This window comes from Lampris incognitus, chromosome 1 (assembly GCF_029633865.1).
Source record: "Lampris incognitus isolate fLamInc1 chromosome 1, fLamInc1.hap2, whole genome shotgun sequence".
Lineage (NCBI taxonomy): Eukaryota > Metazoa > Chordata > Actinopteri > Lampriformes > Lampridae > Lampris > Lampris incognitus.
Genome location: NC_079211.1, coordinates 151,320,970 through 151,344,351, shown reverse-complemented (window position 1 = coordinate 151,344,351; position 23,382 = coordinate 151,320,970). Strand labels below are relative to the sequence as shown.

Genomic DNA, 23,382 nt, shown 5'->3' with positions numbered 1-23,382 from the left:
TCATTATATTGATATTTACTCACACAGTCTGGGGGGGCGGTGCTCATTATATTGATATTTACCCACACAGTCTGGGGGGGCGGTGCTCATTAGAGTCGAGCTCGACAGCCGGAGTTCAAACGGTCGACGGCTGTTTTCAGTCGTGCTTTGCCGCCGGGCCGCTCAGGAGGCTCACGTTGTGTATCGTGAATAATATAACAGCTTGACAAAGACACCTCTAGATTGTACCGTAGATTGTGTTACTCTGTGTGTGTGTGTGTGTGTGTGCATGCACAGTGTGTTTGTGTGTTTGTGTGTGCATCCACAAATTAGATCGGAGAAGGTCATATGTAAAGAGTTTCCGGGTAGCTAGCTTTGTTGTTAGTTTTGAGAAGTGTCGCAGTTTCAGGACCACACAACTTCATGTACGTGTGGTTAACCACACTGGTTCCTTGTGTTCAGCCACATGATCTGCCGCCACAGCGACAAACAACCATCCGCTGAGCTTTGACAGATTTTTGCATTGGGGTCCAACAAAACAACTTGACGGAGACAAGTGCAGTTTAGGTGGAGGTCAAAGGCGTGTGTCAGGACACGGCTCTTCTTTCCATCATGATGCCGAGGTCTTAATGAGGCCGCTGCAAGCAGCGCCGTCAGGAATCAGGAACATTTTTGTCATATAACAATACATATCTAACATATCAACAAAACAAAACAAAAAATCACTGTCCAAGACCGCAAACGCCAGGATGACTGTCGGGCTGCCGGTCTGCATGGGCTAGCAGTTAGCTTAGCCTGCCCCGCTTCCGAGTCCTGTCAGACCGCCCGCGGTGTTTCCTCCTTGGGCGCAGCTCCAGGCAGGGCCGTGGCCCCTGGGCCTACAGAACGCAGCAGACCCAGCTCTCCCAGCCATTCCAGCACCAGTAGCCCCCGCCCTCAAACAAAGACGAGCTTAGACGCAGACGTGGACAGAGACACTGCGTGGACGCTATTGGGTGAGGCCGCAGCAAACGTGAATTCGTGCCGCCATCTTAAGAAGTTGGCTGTTGACATTGATGTTGATGTTGACAACAACGATGTTGGCGAGCACTGGGGTGCACAGTTATCACTGGTGTTTCCATTAGCGTTTGAGCTGAAGTCAGAACCAGAAAGTCCTACAGAAAAACTACAGTGACACCATGCACCGGCGTCTGTCTACGTAACGCACATTTGATGCGTCTCCTCCTCTGACCGTGACATGAAGTCAGACATTTTGGTTTAGTTTTGTTCTCAGATGGAAGAAGACAGATGCCTGCAGGTTGTGTTGACGCTCTCGTTGTAGATGGAAATTCTTCAGTGTTATTCTCAGTTTTTACACTGTAGGGTGTGCGCGCACATAAAGTGCACTCAGACACACACACACGTGCACAGATCCTGTTCATGCCGTCCACCCACACAGCTGTCATGTCCCGGTCCAGCAAGGTAAAAAATAGACCTTCAGCCGTCATCTCAGCCGAGCAGCAGCAGACCGTACTTGCTGCTTTACAGGCCCAGGGGGAATAAATGGCTGCAGTCTTCGAGGAAATCTTCATAAATAACAAAGAAGTGGTTTTCAGAACAGGATGAGGTGTGGCACTCTATGGGGATGTCTTTTAAAAAGCAGGTTTGTGTTGAAATCCTGAAAGACTGGAGCCAAAAAAAATCACACATACACACACTTACTTTCCTCACTCGTCACAACACGTTCACCCGCTAACCTCCCTGAGCCGCTGCATCGCAGTGAAGGACCAGCGTGTAGGACCTAGAGTAGGGGTCCCCCGGTGTCCTGGCAAAATTCCCAACCTGGCTCTCTCCATCTGGCCACCTAATCATCCCCCTGCTCAATGACTCCGCCCTCTCCACCTCAAGCTGATGAGTGGTGAGCGTTCTGATGCAGAATGGGCGCCGTGCATCACCCGGGTCAACGTGTTCTCATGGAGCGGTTCGTGTGATATCGTACGAAAAGTTATGCACAATTTTTCATGGATAATCCTACGAATGTCCCACGACACGAGCGATTCAGAGCGCCTGCACAATCCTCTGCAGTGCAGAACTGCTTCCCTACACCCCCCCCCTTCCTCCACTCCCCCCCCCCCCAGGGTTAGGGTTAGGGTTAGCGCCTAGGTCACATGATCACAGCTTGGCCCACGATTATGTGGGTTACATAGGAATTTTAGTGCATTACTTCTTGTACGTTTTACTACGACCAGGGAGTGAGAAGAGCCTGCCCAGGTGGGCGCGACACATTAGAGGTGGTTGAGGTGAGTTTACCCCTTCATTGTGAAGCGCCTTGGGTGTCTAGACAAAGTGCTATGTAAATGTAATCCATCACCATCATCCACCATCTAGCAGTGAGCTTGCAGATTGCAACCAACTGAATACCCCCTACACTTGTCCCTGCCTTTCCAAGCGGGTGGGAGAACCTACGGTGGCCTTCAGGTGCCACTAACTACTACCAAGATGATGTCATCGTCTACAACTGCATCGAGTAGCCATAATATATCAAGTGATGAGGTTCCTTTAGACGGATAGACTTAGAAATTGTTTAGTCACTGCCACCGTCGCCCAACACCAGCTCAGATGGACTGGCCATGTCATCCGTATGCCTGATGCTCGCCTTCCAAAACAAGTCCTATACTCCAAGCTCCTCACAGGACAACATGCCCCAGGAGGTCAAAAGAAAAGGTATAAGGATAACATCCAAGCAAACATCAAAAAATACCACATAGACCCTGAGACCTGGGAGGACACAGCAACCAACAGCGCCACCTGGAGAAACCTTGTCCGGGAAGGAGCTGCACTCTATAATAATGATCTCCACCATGCTGCAGAAGACAAGCGCAGACTCAGAAAGGAGGGAGTTTCCCCCAAAAAGGCCCAAACCAATCCCACAACTACCACCACCCACCCCTGCCCACACTGCACCAACATATGCTGCTCCAGGATCGGTCTCTTCGCCCACCTGAAGACCCACAAGGACCAAGAAGGAGGACAGTCATACTCCACCCCGAGTGACCGCCGATCATGATGAAAACTACAGGTCTCGAACCCAGGAGTTTCTTGCCATGAATCCCACGGTAGTCCAACCTTGGGGGTCGTCCCGGGTCGCCCTCTGTGTGGAATTTGCATGTTCTCCCCGTGTCTGTGTGGGTTTCCTCCCACAGTCCAAACACATGTAGGTCAGGTGAACCGGCCGTACTAAATTGTCCCTAGGTGTGAGTGTGAGTGGGTGTGTGTGTGTGTGTGCGGGGAGACACCCTGGACAGGCCGCCAGGCCTGTCCAGGGTGTCTCCCCGCCTGCCGCACAATGACTGCTGGGATAGGCTCCAGCGATGCTGAGAGCAGGATAAGCAGCTCAGATGATGGACGGATGAATATTTGCTCTACAATTATTAATTTTTTGTTTACATATTCATATTCATAGTCTATATTTATATTTGTTCCATTGAAGTTCAAAGTGCAATAACTAATGAATAAAAGATGATCATCAGATGTACGTGTTGTATTTATTTCAGGGCTGTATGCATTCGCGCCAGCGCCACCAAATTCAAGCTGCCGCTTACATCTTTACAATGTAAATGAAAGGCCTTTGGTAGAGCCGGTGTTTGGCTTGTCCATTCTGGGCCACTGTAGAAACAGAATGGTAAAACATGGCAGGCTCTGTGGAAGAGGACCCGCTCCCTATGTAGATATGAAGGGCTCATTCTAAACTAAACGCAACGATTCGTAGTTTCAGGTGATTATACACTAATGAAAAGATGGTTATGAATATTATATTGCATTTCTGCATATAGTCATTCATTCATCTTCAGCCGCTTCTCCGGGGTCGGGTCGTGGTGGCAGCAAGCTAAGTAGGACACTTCAGACGTCCCTCTCCCCAGCAACGCCCTCCAGCTCCTCCTGGGGGATCCCAAGGCGTTCCCAGGCCAGACTAGACATATAGTCCCTCCAGTGAGTTCTGGGTCTACCCCGGGGTCTCCTCCCAGTTGGACGTGCCCGGTAAACCTCCAAAGGAAGGCGCCCAGGAGGCATCCTAATCAGATGCCCGAACCACCTCAACTGGCTCCTTTTGCCGTGAAGGAGCAGCGGCTCTACTCCAAGCTACCTCCAGATGTCCGAGCTCCTCACCCTATCTCTAAGGCTGAGCCCAGACACCCTACGGAGGAAACTCATTTCAGCCACTTGTATCCACCATCTCACCCCTTCGGTCACTACCCAAAGCTCATGACCATAGGTGAAGGTTGGAACCAAGACTGACTGGTAAATTGAGAGCTTTGCCTTCCGGTTCAGCTCCCTCTTCACCACAATGGTCAAGTACAACGTCCTCATTACTGCTGATGCTGCACCAATCCACCTGTTAATCTCCTGCTCCATCCTACCCTCACTCGTGAACAAGACCCCGAGATACTTGAACTCCTTCACTTGAGGCAACAACTCATCCCCAACCCGGAGGGAGCAAGTCACCATTTTCCAGTAGAGAACCATGGCCTCAGACTTGGAGGTGCTGACTCTCATCCTGGCCACTTCACACTCAGCTGCAAACCGCCCCAGTGCGCTGGAGGTCCTGTTCTGATGAAGCCAACAAAACCACATCATCTGTGAAGAGCAGAGATGCAATTCTGAGGTTCCCAAAACGGACACTACATTTCTGCATATAGAGCCCCCTAAATCTTACAAACTGGTGTGTGCCTGCCGCAAAATGACTGCTGGGATAGGCTCCAGCATCCCCATGACCCTGAGAGCAGGATAAGCGGCAAAGATAATGGATATATACACACACACACACACACACACACACACACACACACACACACACACACACACACCTCTAAATCACCATCCGTAGTCTGTTTTTAGTGTTTGCAGGACGTTACATCATTACAAACCAATAATCAGTCGCTGATATTTTGCAACGTAGCGAGCTACTTTATCTGCAGAGGAAGTGTTTGGCATCCTGACAGGGTTGCCGTCAGTGCAGGGTGACTGGGATGCAGAGAGACTGAGACGGCCAATCTGGCTTCACAGCAGCATCTCTTCCCCAACCTTTGAATTCTTCTCAAGGCGATTGTCATTGGCCCATTCTGTTTGTGACAGAAATTATGTCATGGTCCTTCTAGACAACTTATCTTCCACTTCCGGTGTGGGAAGATGGCTGCGTGAATTCCAGTTTGAAGCGGCCTCATCCAGTGCCAGTGTCAGAAGATGGCAGCATGAATTCACATTTGCGGCGGCCTCAACCAGTACCGTCAGGCAGTGTCTTTGTCCTCATCTGCGTCTAAGTTTTGTCTTTGTTTGATGGCTGGGAGAGCTGGTGCTGGGTCGGCTTGGAGAGCTTGGTCTGCTGCGTCCGGTGGGCCCAGGGACCACGGCCCTGCCTGGAGCTGTGCCCAAGGAAGAAACACCAAGGGCGGTCTGACAGGACGCGGAAGTGGGGCGGGCTAAGCTAACTGCTAGCCCATGCTGACCGGCGGTTCCAGCAGTCATCCTGAATGGCGTTCGTTCCCTTGGACAGTGATTTTTTTGTTTAGTTTGGGTATGTGTGTTAGTGTGGGTATGTGTGTTAGTTTGGGCATGTGTATTAGTGTGGGTATGTGTGTTAGTGTGGGTATATGTATGTTAGTGTGGATATGTGTGTTAGTGTGGATATGTGTGTTAGTGTGGGTATGTGTGTTAGTTTGGGCATGTGTATTAGTGTGGGTATGTGTGTTAGTGTGGGTATATGTATGTTAGTGTGGATATGTGTGTTAGTGTGGGTGTGTGTGTTAGTGTGGGTATGTGTGTTAGTTTGGGCATGTGTATTAGTGTGGGTATGTGTGTTAGTGTGGGTATATGTATGTTAGTGTGGATATGTGTGTTAGTGTGGATATGTGTGTTAGTGTGGGTATGTGTGTTAGTGTGGATATGTGTGTTAGTGTGGATATGTGTGTTAGTGTGGGTATGTGTGTTCTTGTAGTTGTTGGATGTGTTGTTGTCTTTGTGTTGTACTGCTGTGGTGTGGGGGAAACGGCATTTTGTTTCATTTCATGTACACAAGTGCATGAAGTGAGATGACAAAGTCTTCCTGGTCCCTGATTCCTTGTGTACAACTAAGCATGCTTTAGGAGTATTTAGGGGGGGGGGGTCAGTTGAGCCCCAGCTTAGTGCCTCTACGGCTGTTTATCTGGCCTTGCTTAATCGAGAGCAGCCTTAACTGCTTGTTTGTTGTGAGCAGCTGCAGCTTATACAGTCGATAAATTCATACTTGCATTTGACTTGTGCTTGACCTTTGACCCCCTCTATATCTGACCCAGTTGGCATGTTAATTAGCTGGCTAGTGCCGACGGGCTTGACGCTCTTTATAATGGAGAAGAAGAGGCTTCACTTTGTCACACAGTGGCTGTGAACTGCCTGAGGCAAATGTGTGGGAAGGCTTTATTGTGTAGAACTACATGGCTCTGTGTGTGTGTGTGTGTGTGTGTGTGTGTGTGTGTGTGTGTGTACACATTAGCCCTGCTCAGCACATCTGCTCACATTTATGTGCTCATTCAGGTGAGAATTGCTGGAGCGCTCGCTGCATTAAATTTCCACAGTGTTTGAAATATCCCTGCCTTCCAATTAAACTCCCAGCCTGGCCTGTGAGTCTGGCCTTTGAGTCTGGCCCGTGAGCCTGGCCCGTGAGCCTGGCCCGTGAGTCTGGCCTGTGAGTCTGGCCTGTGAGTCTGGCCTTTGAGTCTGGCCCGTGAGCCTGGCCCGTGAGTCTGGCCCGTGAGTCTGGCCCGTGAGTCTGGCCCGTGAGTCTGGCCCGTGAGTCTGGCCTGTGAGTCTGGCCTGTGAGTCTGGCCCGTGAAGCTGGCCCGTGAGCCTGGTTCGTGAAGCTGGCCCGTGAGTCTGGCCCGTTAGTCTGGCCCGTGAGCCTGGCCCGTGAGCCTGGCCTGTGAAACTGACTTGTGAGTCTGGCCCGTGAGCCTGGCCCGTGAGCCTGGCCCGTGAGTCTGGCCCGTGAGCCTGGCCCGTGAGCCTGGCCCGTGAGCCTGGCCCGTGAAACTGGCCTGTGAGTCTGGCCCGTGAGCCTGGCCATTGAGCCTGGCCCGTGAGTCTGGCCCGTGAGTCTGGCCCGTGAGCCTGGCCCGTGAGTCTGGCCCGTGAGCCTGGCCCGTGAGTCTGGCCCGTGAGTCTGGCCCGTGAGTCTGGCCTGTGAGTCTGGCCCGTGAGTCTGGCCCGTGAGCCTGACCCGTGAGTCTGGCCCGTGAGCCTGGCCCGTGAGCCTGGCCCGTGAGTCTGGCCCGTGAGCCTGGCCCGTGAGTCTGGCCCGTGAGTCTGGCCTGTGAGCCTGGCCTGTGAGCCTGGCCTGTGAAACTGGCCCGTGAGTCTGGCCCGTGAGCCTGGCCCGTGAGCCTGGCCCGTGAGTCTGGCCCGTGAGCCTGGCCCGTGAGTCTGGCCTGTGAGTCTGGCCCATGAAGCTGGCCCGTGAGCCTGGTCCGTGAAGCTGGCCCGTGAGTCTGGCCCGTTAGTCTGGCCCGTGAGCCTGGCCTGTTAGTCTGGCCCTCGAGCCTGGCCTGTGAGCCTGGCCTGTGAAACTGGCCTGTGAGTCTGGCCTGTGAGCCTGGCCCGTGAGCCGGGCTTGTGAGTCTGGCCCGTGAGGCTGGCCCGTGAGTCTGGCCTGTTAGTCTGGCCTGTGAGCCTGGCCCGTGTACCTGGCCGGTGAGTCTGGCCTGTTAGTCTGGCTTGTGAGTCTGGCCCGTGAGCCTGGCCCGTGAGTCTGGCCTGTGAGCTTGGCCTGTGAGGCTGAGAGCAGTCCAGCTGGATTGTTCCAGCTTTTGTTTGACTTTCACACACCTTTATTTGATAGCGGCCCTTTGACTAATGAGCCTGCAACAGTGCGGAGCGGTTCCTGTGATGGCATTCCCATGCCAAAGCCCAATCAGCACGGACAGCATTAGTCGCTGGAATGAAACGCAAGGCGTTGTTATTCCTGGACGGAGCGGTTGAAGTGGTGTCATTATCAGTGGGTCGTGAATCCACAGGCCGCCGCTAAACCCTCCTCTTGGGCAGTGACTAGAAGTTTAACTCAGGGAAACAAGAATCAGGAACAATTTATTGTCTTTTCTATCATGTACTGCGTACACAAAAGAAACCAAATGTTGTTTCACCCAGCCCACAGCGGTGCAACACAAAAGATAAAAACACATATCCACAATTTCTCCAACGACACCACCAAAAACATACAAAAACAGAGAGAACACAAACAAAACACACTGACAGTTAACAGCACAGTCCACTCAGTGCAACACAGTCCAAAAGTTCCACTGTCCATAGAGCGAACGCCAGCCAGGACGACTGTCGGAGCCGCCGGTCTGCATGAGCTAGCAGTTAGCTTAGCCTGCCTCGCTTCCACGTCCTGTCAGACCGCCCTCGGTGTTTCCTCTCGGGCGCAGCTCCGAGCAGGGCAGTGGTCCCTGGGCCCACAGGGTGCGGCAGACCAGCTCCCTCAGCCAATCCAATGCCAGCTCTCCCAGCCATTAAACGGGAAAAAAAATAGATCAAAATAAAACTTCACACGACACAAACTTAGACACAGACATGGACAAAGACGCTGCATAGTCGGTACTGGGTGAAGCCGCTGCAGACGTGAGTCCATGCCGCCATCTTCTCACACTGGAGGATAGCTCATCTTGAGCCAACTTTGTATAAACAGAGTGAGTGAATAACGAGTACATCTGTGATCTGGTGCTGGGGTGAGAGCGCTACGTTGGCTGACAGCGTCTGTTAGAAGAGGTGCAGATTAGATGTGGTATCAGAAGAGGTGCAGATGAGATGTGGTATCAGAAGAGGTACAGATGAGATGTGGTATCAGAAGAGGTGCAGATTAGATGTGGTATCAGAAGAGGTGCAGATTAGATGTGGTATCAGAAGAGGTGCAGATGAGATGTGGTATCAGAAGAGGTGCAGATTAGATGTGGTATCAGAAGAGGTGCAGATTAGATGTGGTATCAGAAGAGGTGCAGATTAGATGTGGTATCAGAAGAGGTGCAGATTAGATGTGGTATCAGAAGAGGTGCAGATTAGATGTGGAATCAGGAGAGGTGCAGATTAGATGTGGTATCAGAAGAGGTGCAGATTAGATGTGGTATCAGAAGAGGTGCAGATTAGATGTGGTATCAGAAGAGGTGCAGATTAGATGTGGTATCAGAAGAGGTGCAGATGAGATGTGGTATCAGAAGAGGTGCAGATTAGATGTGGTATCAGAATTGGTGCAGATTAGATGTGGTATCAGAAGAGGTGCAGATTAGATGTGGTATCAGAAGAGGTGCAGATTAGATATGGTATCAGAAGAGGTGCAGATTAGATGTGGTATCAGAAGAGGTGCAGATTAGATGTGGTATCAGAAGAGGTGCAGATTAGATGTGGTATCAGAATTGGTGCAGATTAGATGTGGTATCAGAAGAGGTGCAGATTAGATGTGGTATCAGAAGAGGTGCAGATTAGATGTGGTATCAGAAGAGGTGCAGATTAGATGTGGTATCAGAAGAGGTGCAGATTAGATGTGGTATCAGAAGAGGTGCAGATTAGATGTGGTATCAGAAGAGGTGCAGATTAGATGTGGTATCAGAAGAGGTGCAGATTAGATGTGGTATCAGAAGAGGTGCAGATGAGATGTGGTATCAGAAGAGGTGCAGATGAGACGTGGTATCAGAAGAGGTGCAGATTAGACGTGGTATCAGAAGAGGTGCAGATTAGACGTGGTATCAGAAGAGGTGCAGATTAGACGTGGTATCAGAAGAGGTGCAGATTAGATGTGGTATCAGAAGAGGTGCAGATTAGATGTGGTATCAGAAGAGGTGCAGATGAGATGTGGTATCAGAAGAGGTGCAGATTAGATGTGGTGTCAGAAGAGGTGCAGATTAGATGTGGTATCAGAAGAGGTGCAGATTAGATATGGTATCAGAAGAGGTGCAGATTAGATGTGGTATCAGAAGAGGTGCAGATTAGATGTGGTATCAGAATTGGTGCAGATTAGATGTGGTATCAGAAGAGGTGCAGATTAGATGTGGTATCAGAATTGGTGCAGATTAGATGTGGTATCGGAAGAGGTGCAGATTAGATGTGGTATCGGAAGAGGTGCAGATTAGATGTGGTATCGGAAGAGGTGCAGATTAGATGTGGTATCAGAAGAGGTGCAGATTAGATGTGGTATCAGAAGAGGTGCAGATTAGATGTGGTATCAGAAGAGGTGCAGATTAGATGTGGTATCAGAAGAGGTGCAGATTAGATGTGGTATCAGAAGAGGTGCAGATGAGATGTGGTATCAGAAGAGGTGCAGATTAGACGTGGTATCAGAAGAGGTGCAGATTAGACATGGTATCAGAAGAGGTGCAGATTAGATGTGGTATCAGAAGAGGTGCAGATTAGATGTGGTATCAGAAGAGGTGCAGATTAGATGTGGTATCAGAAGAGGTGCAGATTAGATGTGGTATCAGAAGAGGTGCAGATGAGATGTGGTATCAGAAGAGGTGCAGATTAGATGTGGTGTCAGAAGAGGTGCAGATTAGATGTGGTATCAGAAGAGGTGCAGATTAGATATGGTATCAGAAGAGGTGCAGATTAGATGTGGTATCAGAAGAGGTGCAGATTAGATGTGGTATCAGAATTGGTGCAGATTAGATGTGGTATCAGAAGAGGTGCAGATTAGATATGGTATCAGAAGAGGTGCAGATTAGATGTGGTATCAGAAGAGGTGCAGATTAGATGTGGTATCAGAAGAGGTGCAGATTAGATGTGGTATCAGAATTGGTGCGGATTAGATGTGGTATCAGAAGAGGTGCAGATTAGATGTGGTATCAGAAGAGGTGCAGATTAGATGTGGTATCAGAATTGGTGCAGATTAGATGTGGTATCAGAAGAGGTGTAGATGAGATGTGGTGTCAGAAGAGGTGCAGATTAGATGTGGTGTCAGAAGAGGTGCAGATTAGATGTGGTATCAGAATTGGTGCAGATTAGATGTGGTATCAGAAGAGGTGTAGATGAGATGTGGTGTCAGAAGAGGTGCAGATTAGATGTGGTGTCAGAAGAGGTGCAGATTAGATGTGGTATCAGAATTGGTGCAGATTAGATGTGGTATCAGAAGAGGTGCAGATTAGATGTGGTATCAGAAGAGGTGCAGATTAGATGTGGGGCTCCAGTATCTCATAGCTTCAGCAAGAGGGACGCTAAAGTACTCTTGAAATTAAAAAGCATGTTTTATTTTTGTTTTTTGGCTATGTAATGTCACGATAAGAAAAAAACAACGCATTTTGGCGTTGAGGCCTTTCCCAGGGTGTTTAGTTCAGTGCTATAGAAACTGAGGTCGGCTATTTAATCACTCGGCCAGTCACATACTCCCATATGTACAGAACCCATCACAATGACAAGAGATTCAGATACCCAACAGTATCCCACACTGCTTCCGGTGTGGGAAGATGGCGGCACGAATTCACATTTGCGGCGGCCTCACCCAGTACCGTCCATGCAGTGTCTTTGTCCACAACCACATCGAAGTGTTGTCTTCGTTTGATGGCTGGGAGAGCTGGTGCTGGGTCGGCTGGGAGAGCAGGGGCAGGCTGAGCTAACTGCTAGCCCATGAACTCCGGCAGTTCCGATAACACCGAGGGTGGTCTGGCGGCGGCCTCACCTGACGTTGACTGTGTAGTTGGGAGAGCTTGGTCTGCTTCGTCTGATGGGCCCGGGGACCACGGCCCCTGCCTGGAGCTGCGCTGAGGAGCAAACGCCGAGGGCGGTCTGACAGGACACAGAAACGGGGCGGGCTAAGCTAACTGCTAGCCCATACAGACCAGTGGTTCAGACAGTCATCCTGGCTGGCGTTCGGAACCTTGGACAGTGATGTTTTTGTTTAGTGTGGGTATGTGTGTTAGTGTGGATATGTGTGTTAGTGTGGATATGTGTGTTAGTGTGGATATGTGTGTTAATGTGGATATGTGTGTTAGTGTGGATATGTGTGTTAGTGTGGATATGTGTGTTAGTGTGGATGTGTGTGTTATTGTGGGTATGTGTGTTAGTGTGGGTATGTTGTGTTAGTGTGGGTATGTGTGTTAGTGTGGATATGTGTGTTAGTGTGGATATGTGTGTTATTGTGGGTATGTGTGTTAGTGTGGGTATGTTGTGTTAGTGTGGGTATGTGTGTTAGTGTGGATATGTGTGTTAGTGTGGGTATGTGTGTTAGTTTGGATATGTGTGTTAATGTCGATATGTCTGCTAGTGTGGATATGTGTGTTAGTGTGGGTATGTGTGTTAGTGTGGATATGTGTGTTAGTTTGGATATGTGTGTTAATGTGGATATGTCTGCTAGTGTGGATATGTGTGTTAGTGTGGGTATGTGTGTTAGTGTGGGTATGTGTGTTAGTGTGGATATGTGTGTTAGTTTGGATATGTCTGCTAGTGTGGATATGTGTGTTAGTGTGGATATGTCTGCTAGTGTGGATATGTGTGTTAGTGTGGATATGTGTGTTAGTGTAGATATGTGTGTTAGTGTGGGTATGTGTGTTAGTGTGGATATGTGTGTTAGTGTGGGTATGTGTGTTAGTGTGGGTATGTGTGTTAGTGTGGGTATGTGTGTTAGTGTGGATATGTGTGTTAGTGTGGGTATGTGTGTTAGTGTGGGTATGTGTGTTAGTGTGGATATGTGTGTTAGTGTGGATATGTGTGTTCAAATAGAATTCAAATAAAGCAACTATTAAACGTGTATTAAACATCAGTCAATTCATCAATCAGATTTTATTTGTATAGCACTTTTCATACAAACAAATGTAGCGCAAGTGCTTCACACAATAAAACAATGAAATCAACAAAATCCCCCCACACACAAAAAATAAATAAATGAAAGTTTTAGAAAAGTAGAAACAAGTTTAAACTGAGTTAGCATAATAAATAAAAGTGCCATAAACACTGATTAATTAAAAGTAACAACAGAGCAGAATATATAAAAATAGCAAAATATATAAAACACACACACACACACTATGACTTTAGCTGTAGGCTGTTTTGAAAAGTAAGGTTTTCAACCTGCTTTTAACTGTGTCCAGTGTGGGGGCCTCTCTCAGGTCCTCAGGCAGGGTGTCCAGTGTGGGGGGCCTCTCTCAGGTCCTCAGGCAGGGTGTCCAGTGAGGGGGGCCTCTCTCAGGTCCTCAGGCAGGGTGTCCAGTGTGGGGGCCTCTCTCAGGTCCTCAGGCAGGGTGTCCAGTGTGGGGGCCTCTCTCAGGACCTCATGCAGGGTGTCCAGTGTGGGGGCCTCTCTCAGGACCTCATGCAGGGTGTCCAGTGTGGGGGGCCTCTCTCAGGTCCTCAGGCAGGGTGTCCAGTGTGAGGGCCTCTCTCAGGTCCTCAGGCAGGGTGTCCAGTGTGGGGGCCTCTCTCAGGTCCTCAGGCAGGGTGTCCAGTGTGGGGGCCTCTCTCAGGTCCTCAGGCAGGGTGTCCAGTGTGGGGGCCTCTCTCAGGTCCTCAGGCAGGGTATCCAGTGTGGGGGCCTCTCTCAGGTCCTCAGGCAGGGTATCCAGTGTGGGGGCCTCTCTCAGGTCCTCAGGCAGGGTGTCCAGTGTGGGGGCCTCTCTCAGGTCCTCAGGCAGGGTGTCCAGTGTGGGGGCCTCTCTCAGGACCTCATGCAGGGTGTCCAGTGTGGGGGGCCTCTCTCAGGTCCTCAGGCAGGGTGTCCAGTGTGGGGGGCCTCTCTCAGGTCCTCAGGCAGGGTGTCCAGTGAGGGGGGCCTCTCTCAGGTCCTCAGGCAGGGTGTCCAGTGTGGGGGCCTCTCTCAGGTCCTCAGGCAGGGTGTCCAGTGTGGGGGCCTCTCTCAGGACCTCATGCAGGGTGTCCAGTGTGGGGGCCTCTCTCAGGACCTCATGCAGGGTGTCCAGTGTGGGGGGCCTCTCTCAGGTCCTCAGGCAGGGTGTCCAGTGTGAGGGCCTCTCTCAGGTCCTCAGGCAGGGTGTCCAGTGTGGGGGCCTCTCTCAGGTCCTCAGGCAGGGTGTCCAGTGTGGGGGCCTCTCTCAGGTCCTCAGGCAGGGTGTCCAGTGTGGGGGCCTCTCTCAGGTCCTCAGGCAGGGTATCCAGTGTGGGGGCCTCTCTCAGGTCCTCAGGCAGGGTATCCAGTGTGGGGGCCTCTCTCAGGTCCTCAGGCAGGGTGTCCAGTGTGGGGGCCTCTCTCAGGTCCTCAGGCAGGGTGTCCAGTGTGGGGGCCTCTCTCAGGACCTCATGCAGGGTGTCCAGTGTGGGGGGCCTCTCTCAGGTCCTCAGGCAGGGTGTCCAGTGTGAGGACCTCTCTCAGGTCCTCAGGCAGGGCGTTCCATCTACTTGGGGTGTAAATAGAAACTGCAGTTTCCCCTGCTGTAGACCTGCACGAGGGATGGGTAAAAGACCACTGCCATCGGACCTGAGAGTTCTTGCTGGTTTATTAGGAGTTAACATGTCTTTTATATAGCGTGGTGCAAGGCCATTTAGCGCTCTGTGTACAATTAAAAGAATTTTAAAGTCAATTCTAGTTTTAATGGGGAGCCAATGCAGGGATCTAAGAAGAGGTGTAATGTGCTCATACTTTTTAGTTCTGGTGAGAACACATGCTGCCGCATTTTGAATTAATTGTAGTTGGCACACAACTGATTTTTGGAGGCTGGTGAATAGTCCATTGCAGTAGTCTAGTCTACTTGTTATAAAAGCATGGATTAATTTCTCACAGTCTGATATTGATAGAAAGCCCCTTAGTTTTGAAATGTTTTTAAGATGGTGGAAGGCTGACCTTGTGAGATGGTTGAAGTGGCTCTTAAAATGAAGATCACTGTCCATGATTACACCAAGATTTCTAGCATCACCTTTGCACTCCAGAGACAGAGAGCTGAGATAAGCTGCAATTCTCTGTCTCTGAGTCTTTGAACAAAAAATAAGTATTCCTGTCTTGTCTTTGTTCAGTTGTAAAAAGTTAGCTGACATCCATGGAGAAATATCGTCAATACACTGAATTGGGGAACGTGTGGGTGCTAGGTCATCAGAAGATAGGGCTATGTACAGTTGTGAATCATCTGCATGATTATGGTAATTTATTTTGTGTTTCTGTATAACATGTGCAAGTGGGAGCATATAGAGATTGAATAGTAGTGGTCCAAGAATCGAGCCTTGGGGTAGCCCACGCATTATACCCACTTTGTCCAAGGAAAAGTCTCCAATAGGCACAAAGAACTGCCTGTCCTGAAGGTATGTTCTAAACCAGTTGAGAACCGGGCCAGAAAGTTTCTCATCTCTCTAGCAAAATATCATGATCAACAGTGTCGAAAGCAGCACTGAGATCCAGGAGTACAAGAACAGAACATTTATTAGAATCAGAGTTCATATGCAGATTGTTCACAACTTTGATAAGTGTTGTTTCTCTGGAGATCGAAAACCTGATTGACAAATACCTAGAAGGTTGTTAGATATTAAATAGTTATTCACTTGAGAATAAACTGTTTTTTCAAGGATTTTGCTGAGGGATGGTAAGTTGGAGATGGGCCTGTAGTTGGCAATAACTGTCGCATCAAGGTTACTCTTCTTCAGAAGTGGTTTAACGACAGCTGTCGTAAGTGCTGCAGGAAATACTATACCTGCCTGAAGGGAGTAGTTAATAATTTCTAAAACGTCAGGTGCTAAGCAATTAAAAACATTTTTAAAAAATGTGGTAGGGAGAGGATCCAAGCAGCAGGTGGACGACCTGAACCGCCTAACAATATTGTCTAGACTTTTAAGGTCTAGAGGGTCAAAGTGAGACATGGCACCAGTGATATTTCTGGAGAACTGGAGGGGAGGTTCATTACTGGATCTTGAGGCACTAATATTGTCTAATGGCAGTAATTGTGTTATTGAAGAATGTAGCGAATTGCTCACATGTTTCAGTGGACAGCATCTCTGATGGGTTTGGAGATGGTGGATTAATAAGTTGGTCAATAGTGGAGAAAAGCACTTTACTATTGTTAATATTTTCATTAATGATTTAGAGAAAACAGACTGTCTGGCCTGTTTAATTTCTTTGCAGTACTTGTTCAGTCTGTCCTTGTAAATGTCATGGTGAACCTGAGGTTTAGTCTTTCTCCACTGTCCTTCTGCTTGGCGACAGTCTCTCTTAAGCTGCCTAGCAACCACTCCATTTCTCCAGGGGGCTTTTTGTTTTTCTGTTTTTAGCTTTAACAGGTGCAATGTTGTCAAAGATATTTGGTATTTTTGAGGCGAAGTGGTTCACAAGATCCTCAGTTTGTGATGACATGAACGGTGACAACTCAGTTACGGTTTTCTGAAAGGTTTTAATTGTGTTATTTTCAATGAAGCGTTTTTTGATCATTCGAGTGCTTTTCTGTTGTACAGGAAGAGTATTAAACGTGTGTATCAAACGTGTGTATTAAATGTGTATTAAATGTGTGTATCAAACGTGTGTATTAAACAGTTTTAATGCCTCCTCCAGCCAATCAGAGACCAGTATTCTGTCACCATGGTGATATGGGATTTAATCTTGCACATTATGCAATAGCCAAAAAATAGTTTTGTTTTTTTATGTCAAGCAAGTGCTTTAGATTACCTCTGTCTTAGATTATAGAAGACGTATGTACGTAGTTGTCAGCCATGTCACATGTGAGTTTTCCTCCCTGACAAGTGAAGCTGAGGTGATGGAGAGGTTTCTTCCTGAGCCATTCCTTGACCTTGTAGACTGTGTTGTAGACTGTACTTAGTGCCATCATGTCGACCGGTCTTTCGGTATGATTCTTGTCCTCTAATCACTTGTGGTCCTCCTCCTTTCTCCTCTAGTCTGAGTGGAGCGTCTCCCTTCCTGGGGGACAACAAGCAGGAGACGCTGGCCAACGTTTCAGCCGTCAACTACACCTTCGATGAGGAGTTCTTCAGCAACACCAGCGCCCTGGCCAAAGACTTCATCGCACGGCTTCTCATCAAAGACCCCAAGTACGCATGAGCCCCCCCCCTTTTTTTTTCCTCCCCCATCGGCTGAGTCTTTAAACAAAGTCCACTCCCAGCGGGGACATGCAGTTTTGAAATGGACACGACTGAATGGAGAATTGTGATTTTCATGACCTGGGTCTTACTTTCATCGTTTTCCCCATCGTACATATCAGTTACAATATTATTTTACTCACCAGCTTCATTCAGTAGTTTTTGGACACGGGGCCACCGCTGGACTCAGCTTTACAGCGGTGTCGTATGGAACAGGTGAACAGGAGTGTTACACGTGTCCTTTAAACAACAAACCCCCCCTAGTGTGTCAGTCAGAGTGTGTCCATGACTGTCCATCATCTCTGACTTCTCTGTGGTGCTGGCCGGCTAGTTTATGCATGGTTAGTACTACCTACAGTAAGTGTAGGCTGCTACTTCCTGCAGGCTGAACCAGGAAGTAGATCAGCAATGTCCTCCACCATTGATCCTATTGGACATTTTGAGTAATAACCTTTAACTTTCACTTTGGTTTTCACTTCCAAATACCTGGTTTATATAACTGGGACTTGTTGAAACATGTCCGTTCAGTTGTCCCGTAAGACACCATTGTAAGGCTGAGTCCAGCAGTGGTCCTGTGTCCAAAATCTACAAAACCAAGCTGATGAGTAAAATGTCATAGCAAATATGCACAATGGCAAAAAAAAAGAAAAAGACAAGCTTGGGACCCAGATTGTAAAAAAACAAAACAGAATTGGGCTTTAAATAGAGCGATGGTAGAAGACTTGATAGATGAGTGATGGCTGAAGATATAGAAGATATAATAGATGATATGATAGAAGATATGATAGATATGATAGAAGATAGATGAGTGATGGCAGAAGATATAGAAGATATAATAGATGATATGATAGAAGATATGATAGATATGATGAGTGATGAGTGATGGCAGAAGATATAGAAGATATAATAGATGATATGATAGAAGATATGATAGATATGATAGATGATAGATGAGTGATGGCAGAAGATATAGAAGATATAATAGATGATATGATAGATATGATAGATGAGTGATGGCAGAAGATATAGAAGATATAATAGATGATATGATAGAAGATATGATCGATATGATAGAAGATATAATACATGAGCGATGGCAGAAGATATAGAAGATATGATAGATGATATGATAGATGAGCAATGGCAGAAGCTATGATGATATGATAGATGATATGATCGATGATATAATAGATGAGCGATGGCAAAAGCATTGGTCGTCTGCGCAGACGATTCCTTTTTTTTTAACTTTACTTACAGGTTGTTTTTTTCCCCAAAAAACACACACAAAAATCAAAACACACAACCCCCCCCCCCGACACCAAAAAACAAGCAAACAAACAAAAAACAAGCAAGTCAGAGAATGAAGAAAGAAGAACAAACAAACAAAATCATCAACTAAACATGTACGAAAACAAAGGGGCTTTGTTTGTTCCAACTGGAACCACTTGATAGTCACACACCTAGTACTAAGTCCTTATATGCACACAAACATGCACACATATACACACACACACACAGGCATACACTTACTTATACACAAATGAAGAGATATTTATACTCACACATCTCAGTGCACATGTTTGAGTGCAGGCGGACAGGCTCATGGACAGTAACACGTGGATAAGGCACTTGTTCCTGCTAAATTATCCTGCATTATTAAAGCATCACCCACTCCTGGTGCTGATACTGAGGATGAAAGGGTAGTTGCTGTAATCGGGGGGAAAGAGATGTATTCTGGTATTTCTAAAGGAGACAGAGCAAGAGTGAGTTGTATGAAGGGACCAGACATCTATACATGTCTGACGGGACTTGCATGTGTTGTGTCGGAGTTTGTCTAATGGAAGTAAAGAAGCACTTCTTTGATCCAACTGGTGAATGATGGGGCTTACCAGACTTCCAGTTGGGGGCAATTAGTCTCCGGGCTTGAACTGAGGCAGATGCTATAGAGTTAGCTTGGGGTGTGGTGACGTCCATGCCCCAAGCTAACAAATGCTATTGAGTTAGCTTGGGGTGTGGTGACGTCTACGCCCTCACTGGGAACCCCACACATGGCCGTGACTGGGCTGGGTTCAGTTGTTTTACAGCAAATAAATGAGAAAGCGTCGAAGATACAACCCCAAAATGTAGTCAAAGATGGGCATTCCCAAAACATGTGCCCAGCTGTGGCCGGGTTCAGGTGGCACCTGATACAAGTAGGATCGATGTCAGGATAGAACGTGGACAGTTTGTCTCTCGTGTCATATAAACGTTGGGAATAAGGCGATGCCGGAGGCAGAGAGAGGTGGCGTGAATGCGCTGTGAGGAATGTTTCCACATCTTTTCAGTGAGCTCCATGTTTAAATCCTGTCCCCAGGCTGATTTTGTTTTGTCCAAGGAAAGTGAGCCAGTAGCTTGGATAATCATTTCCCTTGGTATCTGGGCCCCAGTCCAACATGATGTCTAACATGCTCTGTTCCTGCAGGGCAGGGAGCGAGTGGTGTTCTTTGGCAAAGCTGCAGACCTGAGGGTATCTAAAAAGGTGTGTCTTCGGTATATCATGGTCCTGTTGGAGAATTTCCTAATGAAGCACAAATGCCGTTGTTACGCCACATTGGAAAGGCTGCATCAGTCTGGGAAGGAGGGAAAGGATGGTTGTGTGTCGAGGGCATATGGCCGCCTGTACTGCTGAAATGAAAGTCTTTCTGAATTGATGCCAGATTCTGAGAGAGTGCAGACGAGTCCTGATGCAGAGCACAAGTCAGACGATGTGAACGGTTGGAGCACTGGCTCCACGACGATCCTCGGGTTTTTTTATTCTCATTCAAAAATCAAAGAGTTGTTATCCAGAAGTTTCTGAGTCCGAACTTGGGGGAAACTAGCCGTTAAATTCATCTCCAGGGTCTCAAGGAGAGGGGGAATACGGTCTGTAATTAGAAGTGTCCAGCAGGAACCTGATAAAGATTGAAAGGTTTTTAAAAGAACGAGAGGCTTTAGGTTTCTGCCACTTGCCAGGAGAAACTTCCAACTGCAACTTTCTTCACGACATGAATCTGTTCTTTTCTCTTTTTCTTTTTCTTTAGAATATCTTATTACATTTTCATATACAACACAAAACACGAGAGCTCAGACACGACGTGACAAAATCAGTAGGTAAATAAAAAATGGTGGCCAACATCTCCATCCCCAACCCTCACCACCCCTACAACATCTCCATCTACAACATCTCCATCCCCAACCCTCACCACCCCTACAACATCTCCATCCCCAACCCTCACCACCCCTGCAACATCTCCATCTACAACATCTCCATCTCCAACCCTCACCACCCCTACAACATCTCCATCTACAACATCTCCATCCCCAACCCTCACCACCCCTACAACATCACCACCCCTACAACATCTCCATCCCCAACCCTCACCACCCCTACAACATCTCCATCTCCATCCCCAACCCTCAACACCCCTACAACATCTCCATCCCCAACCCTCACCCCCCCTACAACATCTCCATCCCCAACCCTCAACACCCCTACAACATCTCCATCCCCAACCCTCACCACCCCTACAACATCTCCATCCCCAACCCTCACCCCCCCTACAACATCTCCATCCCCAACCCTCAACACCCCTACAACATCTCCATCCCCAACCCTCACCACCCCTACAACATCTCCATCCCCAACCCTCACCACCCCTAAAACATCTCCATCCCCAACCCTCACCACCCCTACATCTCCATCCCCAACCCTCAACACCCCTACAACATCTCCATCCCCAACCCTCACCACCCCTACAACATCTCCATCCCCAACCCTCAACACCCCTACAACATCTCCATCCCCAACCCTCACCACCCCTACAACATCTCCATCCCCAACCCTCGCCACCCCTACAACATCTCCATCCCCAACCCTCACCACCCCTACAACATCTCCATCCCCAACCCTCACCACCCCTACAGCAGAAAAAGGCATCATCACATAAACAAATATGTAAACAAATAGCAAGATTACAGGAAAACTAGTTTTGCGATAAAAAGAAAAGAAGTGCAGGGAAACTTTAGGCTGGTTTAGGAAACCCTTGTAATATAGAAGATGACAGCGTAGGTCCAATATGTTCTAAGTAAGGGTCCCAAACTTTATAGAAGGTGTCCAGTGAGGAGTGAAGCATACATGAGGTGTACTCATTGGGCATACACTCCATTATAAGATTGTGCCATGACTTTTTTGTTGGCGTGACGTCCTTGACCCAGAAGAGCAAAATATTCCTCCTGGCGGCAAAAGTCAATAGACTGAATAGCCTTGTTGTGTTTGATATTTATAATATCAATCTATCAATCAACCAGATTTTATTTGTATAGCACTTTTCATACAAACAAATGTAACACAAAGTGCTTCACACAATCAAACAATGAAATCAATAAAATCTCCCCCACCACGAAAAAAATAAATAAATAAAAGTACAGGCACATTCTAGAAAAGTACAAACAAGTTTAAAACTGAGTTTTAAACTTGTTAATCAGTGTTTATGGCACTTAAACACTGATTAATTAAAAGTAACAACAGAGCAGATTATATAAAGATAGCAAAATATATAAAACACACACACACACACTATGACTTTAGCTGTAGGCTGTTTTGAAAAGTAAGGTTTTTAAATGTGTCCAGTGTGGGGGCCTCTCTCAGGTCCTCAGGCAGGGTGTCCAGTGTGGGGGCCTCTCTCAGGTCCTCAGGCAGGGTATCCAGTGTGGGGGCCTCTCTCAGGTCCTCAGGCAGGGTGTCCAGTGTGGGGGCCTCTCTCAGGTCCTCGGGCAGGGTGTCCAGTGTGGGGGCCTCTCTCAGGTCCTCGGGCAGGGTGTCCGGTGTGGGGGCCTCTCTCCGGTCCTCAGGCAGGGTGTTCGTGCTACTTGGGGCAAAATAGAAAATGCAGCTTCCCCTGCTCTAGACCTAGCACAAGGGACGGTTAATATGACCATCTGGAAGACCGAGAAGGGGGCACATAGGATCTAGACCGCTATGCCACTGCTATGCCCCCTGGACGCCCCCAACGTTATGAATTTTAACCCGTCATTTTTCTTTACCAAATGTTCCTCCTAATTTAGGGAATAACATTTTTAATATCCATCCATCCATCCATCCATCCATCCATCCATTATCCAAACCGCTTATCCTGCTCTCAGGGTCGCGGGGATGCTGGAGTCTATCCCAGCAGTCATTGGGTGGCAGGCAGGGAGACACCCTGGACAGGCCACCAGGTCATCACAGGACACACACACACACACACACACACACACACACATTCACACCTAGGGACAATTTAGTATGGCCGATCCACCTGACCTACATGTCTTTGGACTGTGGGAGGAAACATTTTTAACAACCCTAAAACTAATGTAGCTCACGGCTGCCATGCTCTTCAATGCAGATTGCTGAACATGGTTTTGTTTTGTTTTTTTTGTTTCTTCCCTCTGTTCGCCTTGTGAAGAAAAGTAGAGCCAAGCTAAAGTTCATAGTGTAGTTGTGTGTCTGACACACGTGTGGTTAATGGTTTGTCTAGTAGTTAGTTCCCATGTAGTCTTGTAGTCGTTAGTTCCCATGTAGTCTTCTACGTTCTCAGGTAATTGGTCTCGGTACTGTTTCAGGAGGTTTTGGTGAGGAGAAGTAAAAGCCGCCATAATGGCAAAATTACATGTTTGATCCAGAGTGTGAACCCATAGCATGGGTCCACACTTCCTGCCAATCTGGATCTTAAGTCGAAATGCAGAGTCTCTCCCCCAGGCTTGCTTAATAGCTTGGGAAGTTAGAGATGAGTTGGAATTTAGGGCTTTATAAAACACACTAATGCATTTCTTGGACACTTGTAAAGACAAAGCCCTTTCTACGTATGAGGTGGCACTGATGGTTGTTAATGTGGTATCTTTAGTCAGCAGAGGGGGTGGAGCAGAGACCGGGACGACTCAGAAGAATGGGGTGATTGGCCAAGTAAAATTTGGGAGAAAAGGGGGGAGAGGGGATCAGAAAAACCAAATGTGTTCTGGGAAATTGAGTCCGTGTCATCAGTCTTGTTTAACTTTTCTTTTTGCAGAAAGCGAATGACGATTCAGGACAGCCTGCAGCATCCCTGGATCAAGGTGGGATGTGTTATGGTTTTGTCTTGGACAGTTACATGAACTGTCATTCCTAAAGGGTTGAAGTACACATTTTCTGAAAAGGAAGAGTCCTGCTTTATAACAGCACACTGATGAGTAAATTTATTTAGATAATCCAGTATCACATCTGTGCTTGGTATGATGAAGATGTTGCCGAGCCTTAAAGAGGTTTTGAGCACTGCAGAAGTTACGACAATGCTGACATGTTGCTTGTTTGTCTACATGTACAACATCTGATTTATGGGTATTATACTTGTTTAACTTTCC

At 47.8% G+C, this 23,382-nt stretch overlaps 1 protein-coding gene across 1 annotated transcript in view; it reads left to right on the top strand.

Moving 5' to 3' along the window:
* dapk1 (death-associated protein kinase 1) overlaps positions 1-23,382 on the top strand; it is a 184,543-nt gene that overhangs the window by 68,764 nt on the left and 92,397 nt on the right. The window contains exons 8-9 of the mRNA XM_056297804.1: positions 16,786-16,938; positions 23,052-23,097. Of these exons, the coding sequence (XP_056153779.1) occupies positions 16,786-16,938; positions 23,052-23,097 (199 nt within the window). The remainder of the gene's footprint in view (positions 1-16,785; positions 16,939-23,051; positions 23,098-23,382) is intronic.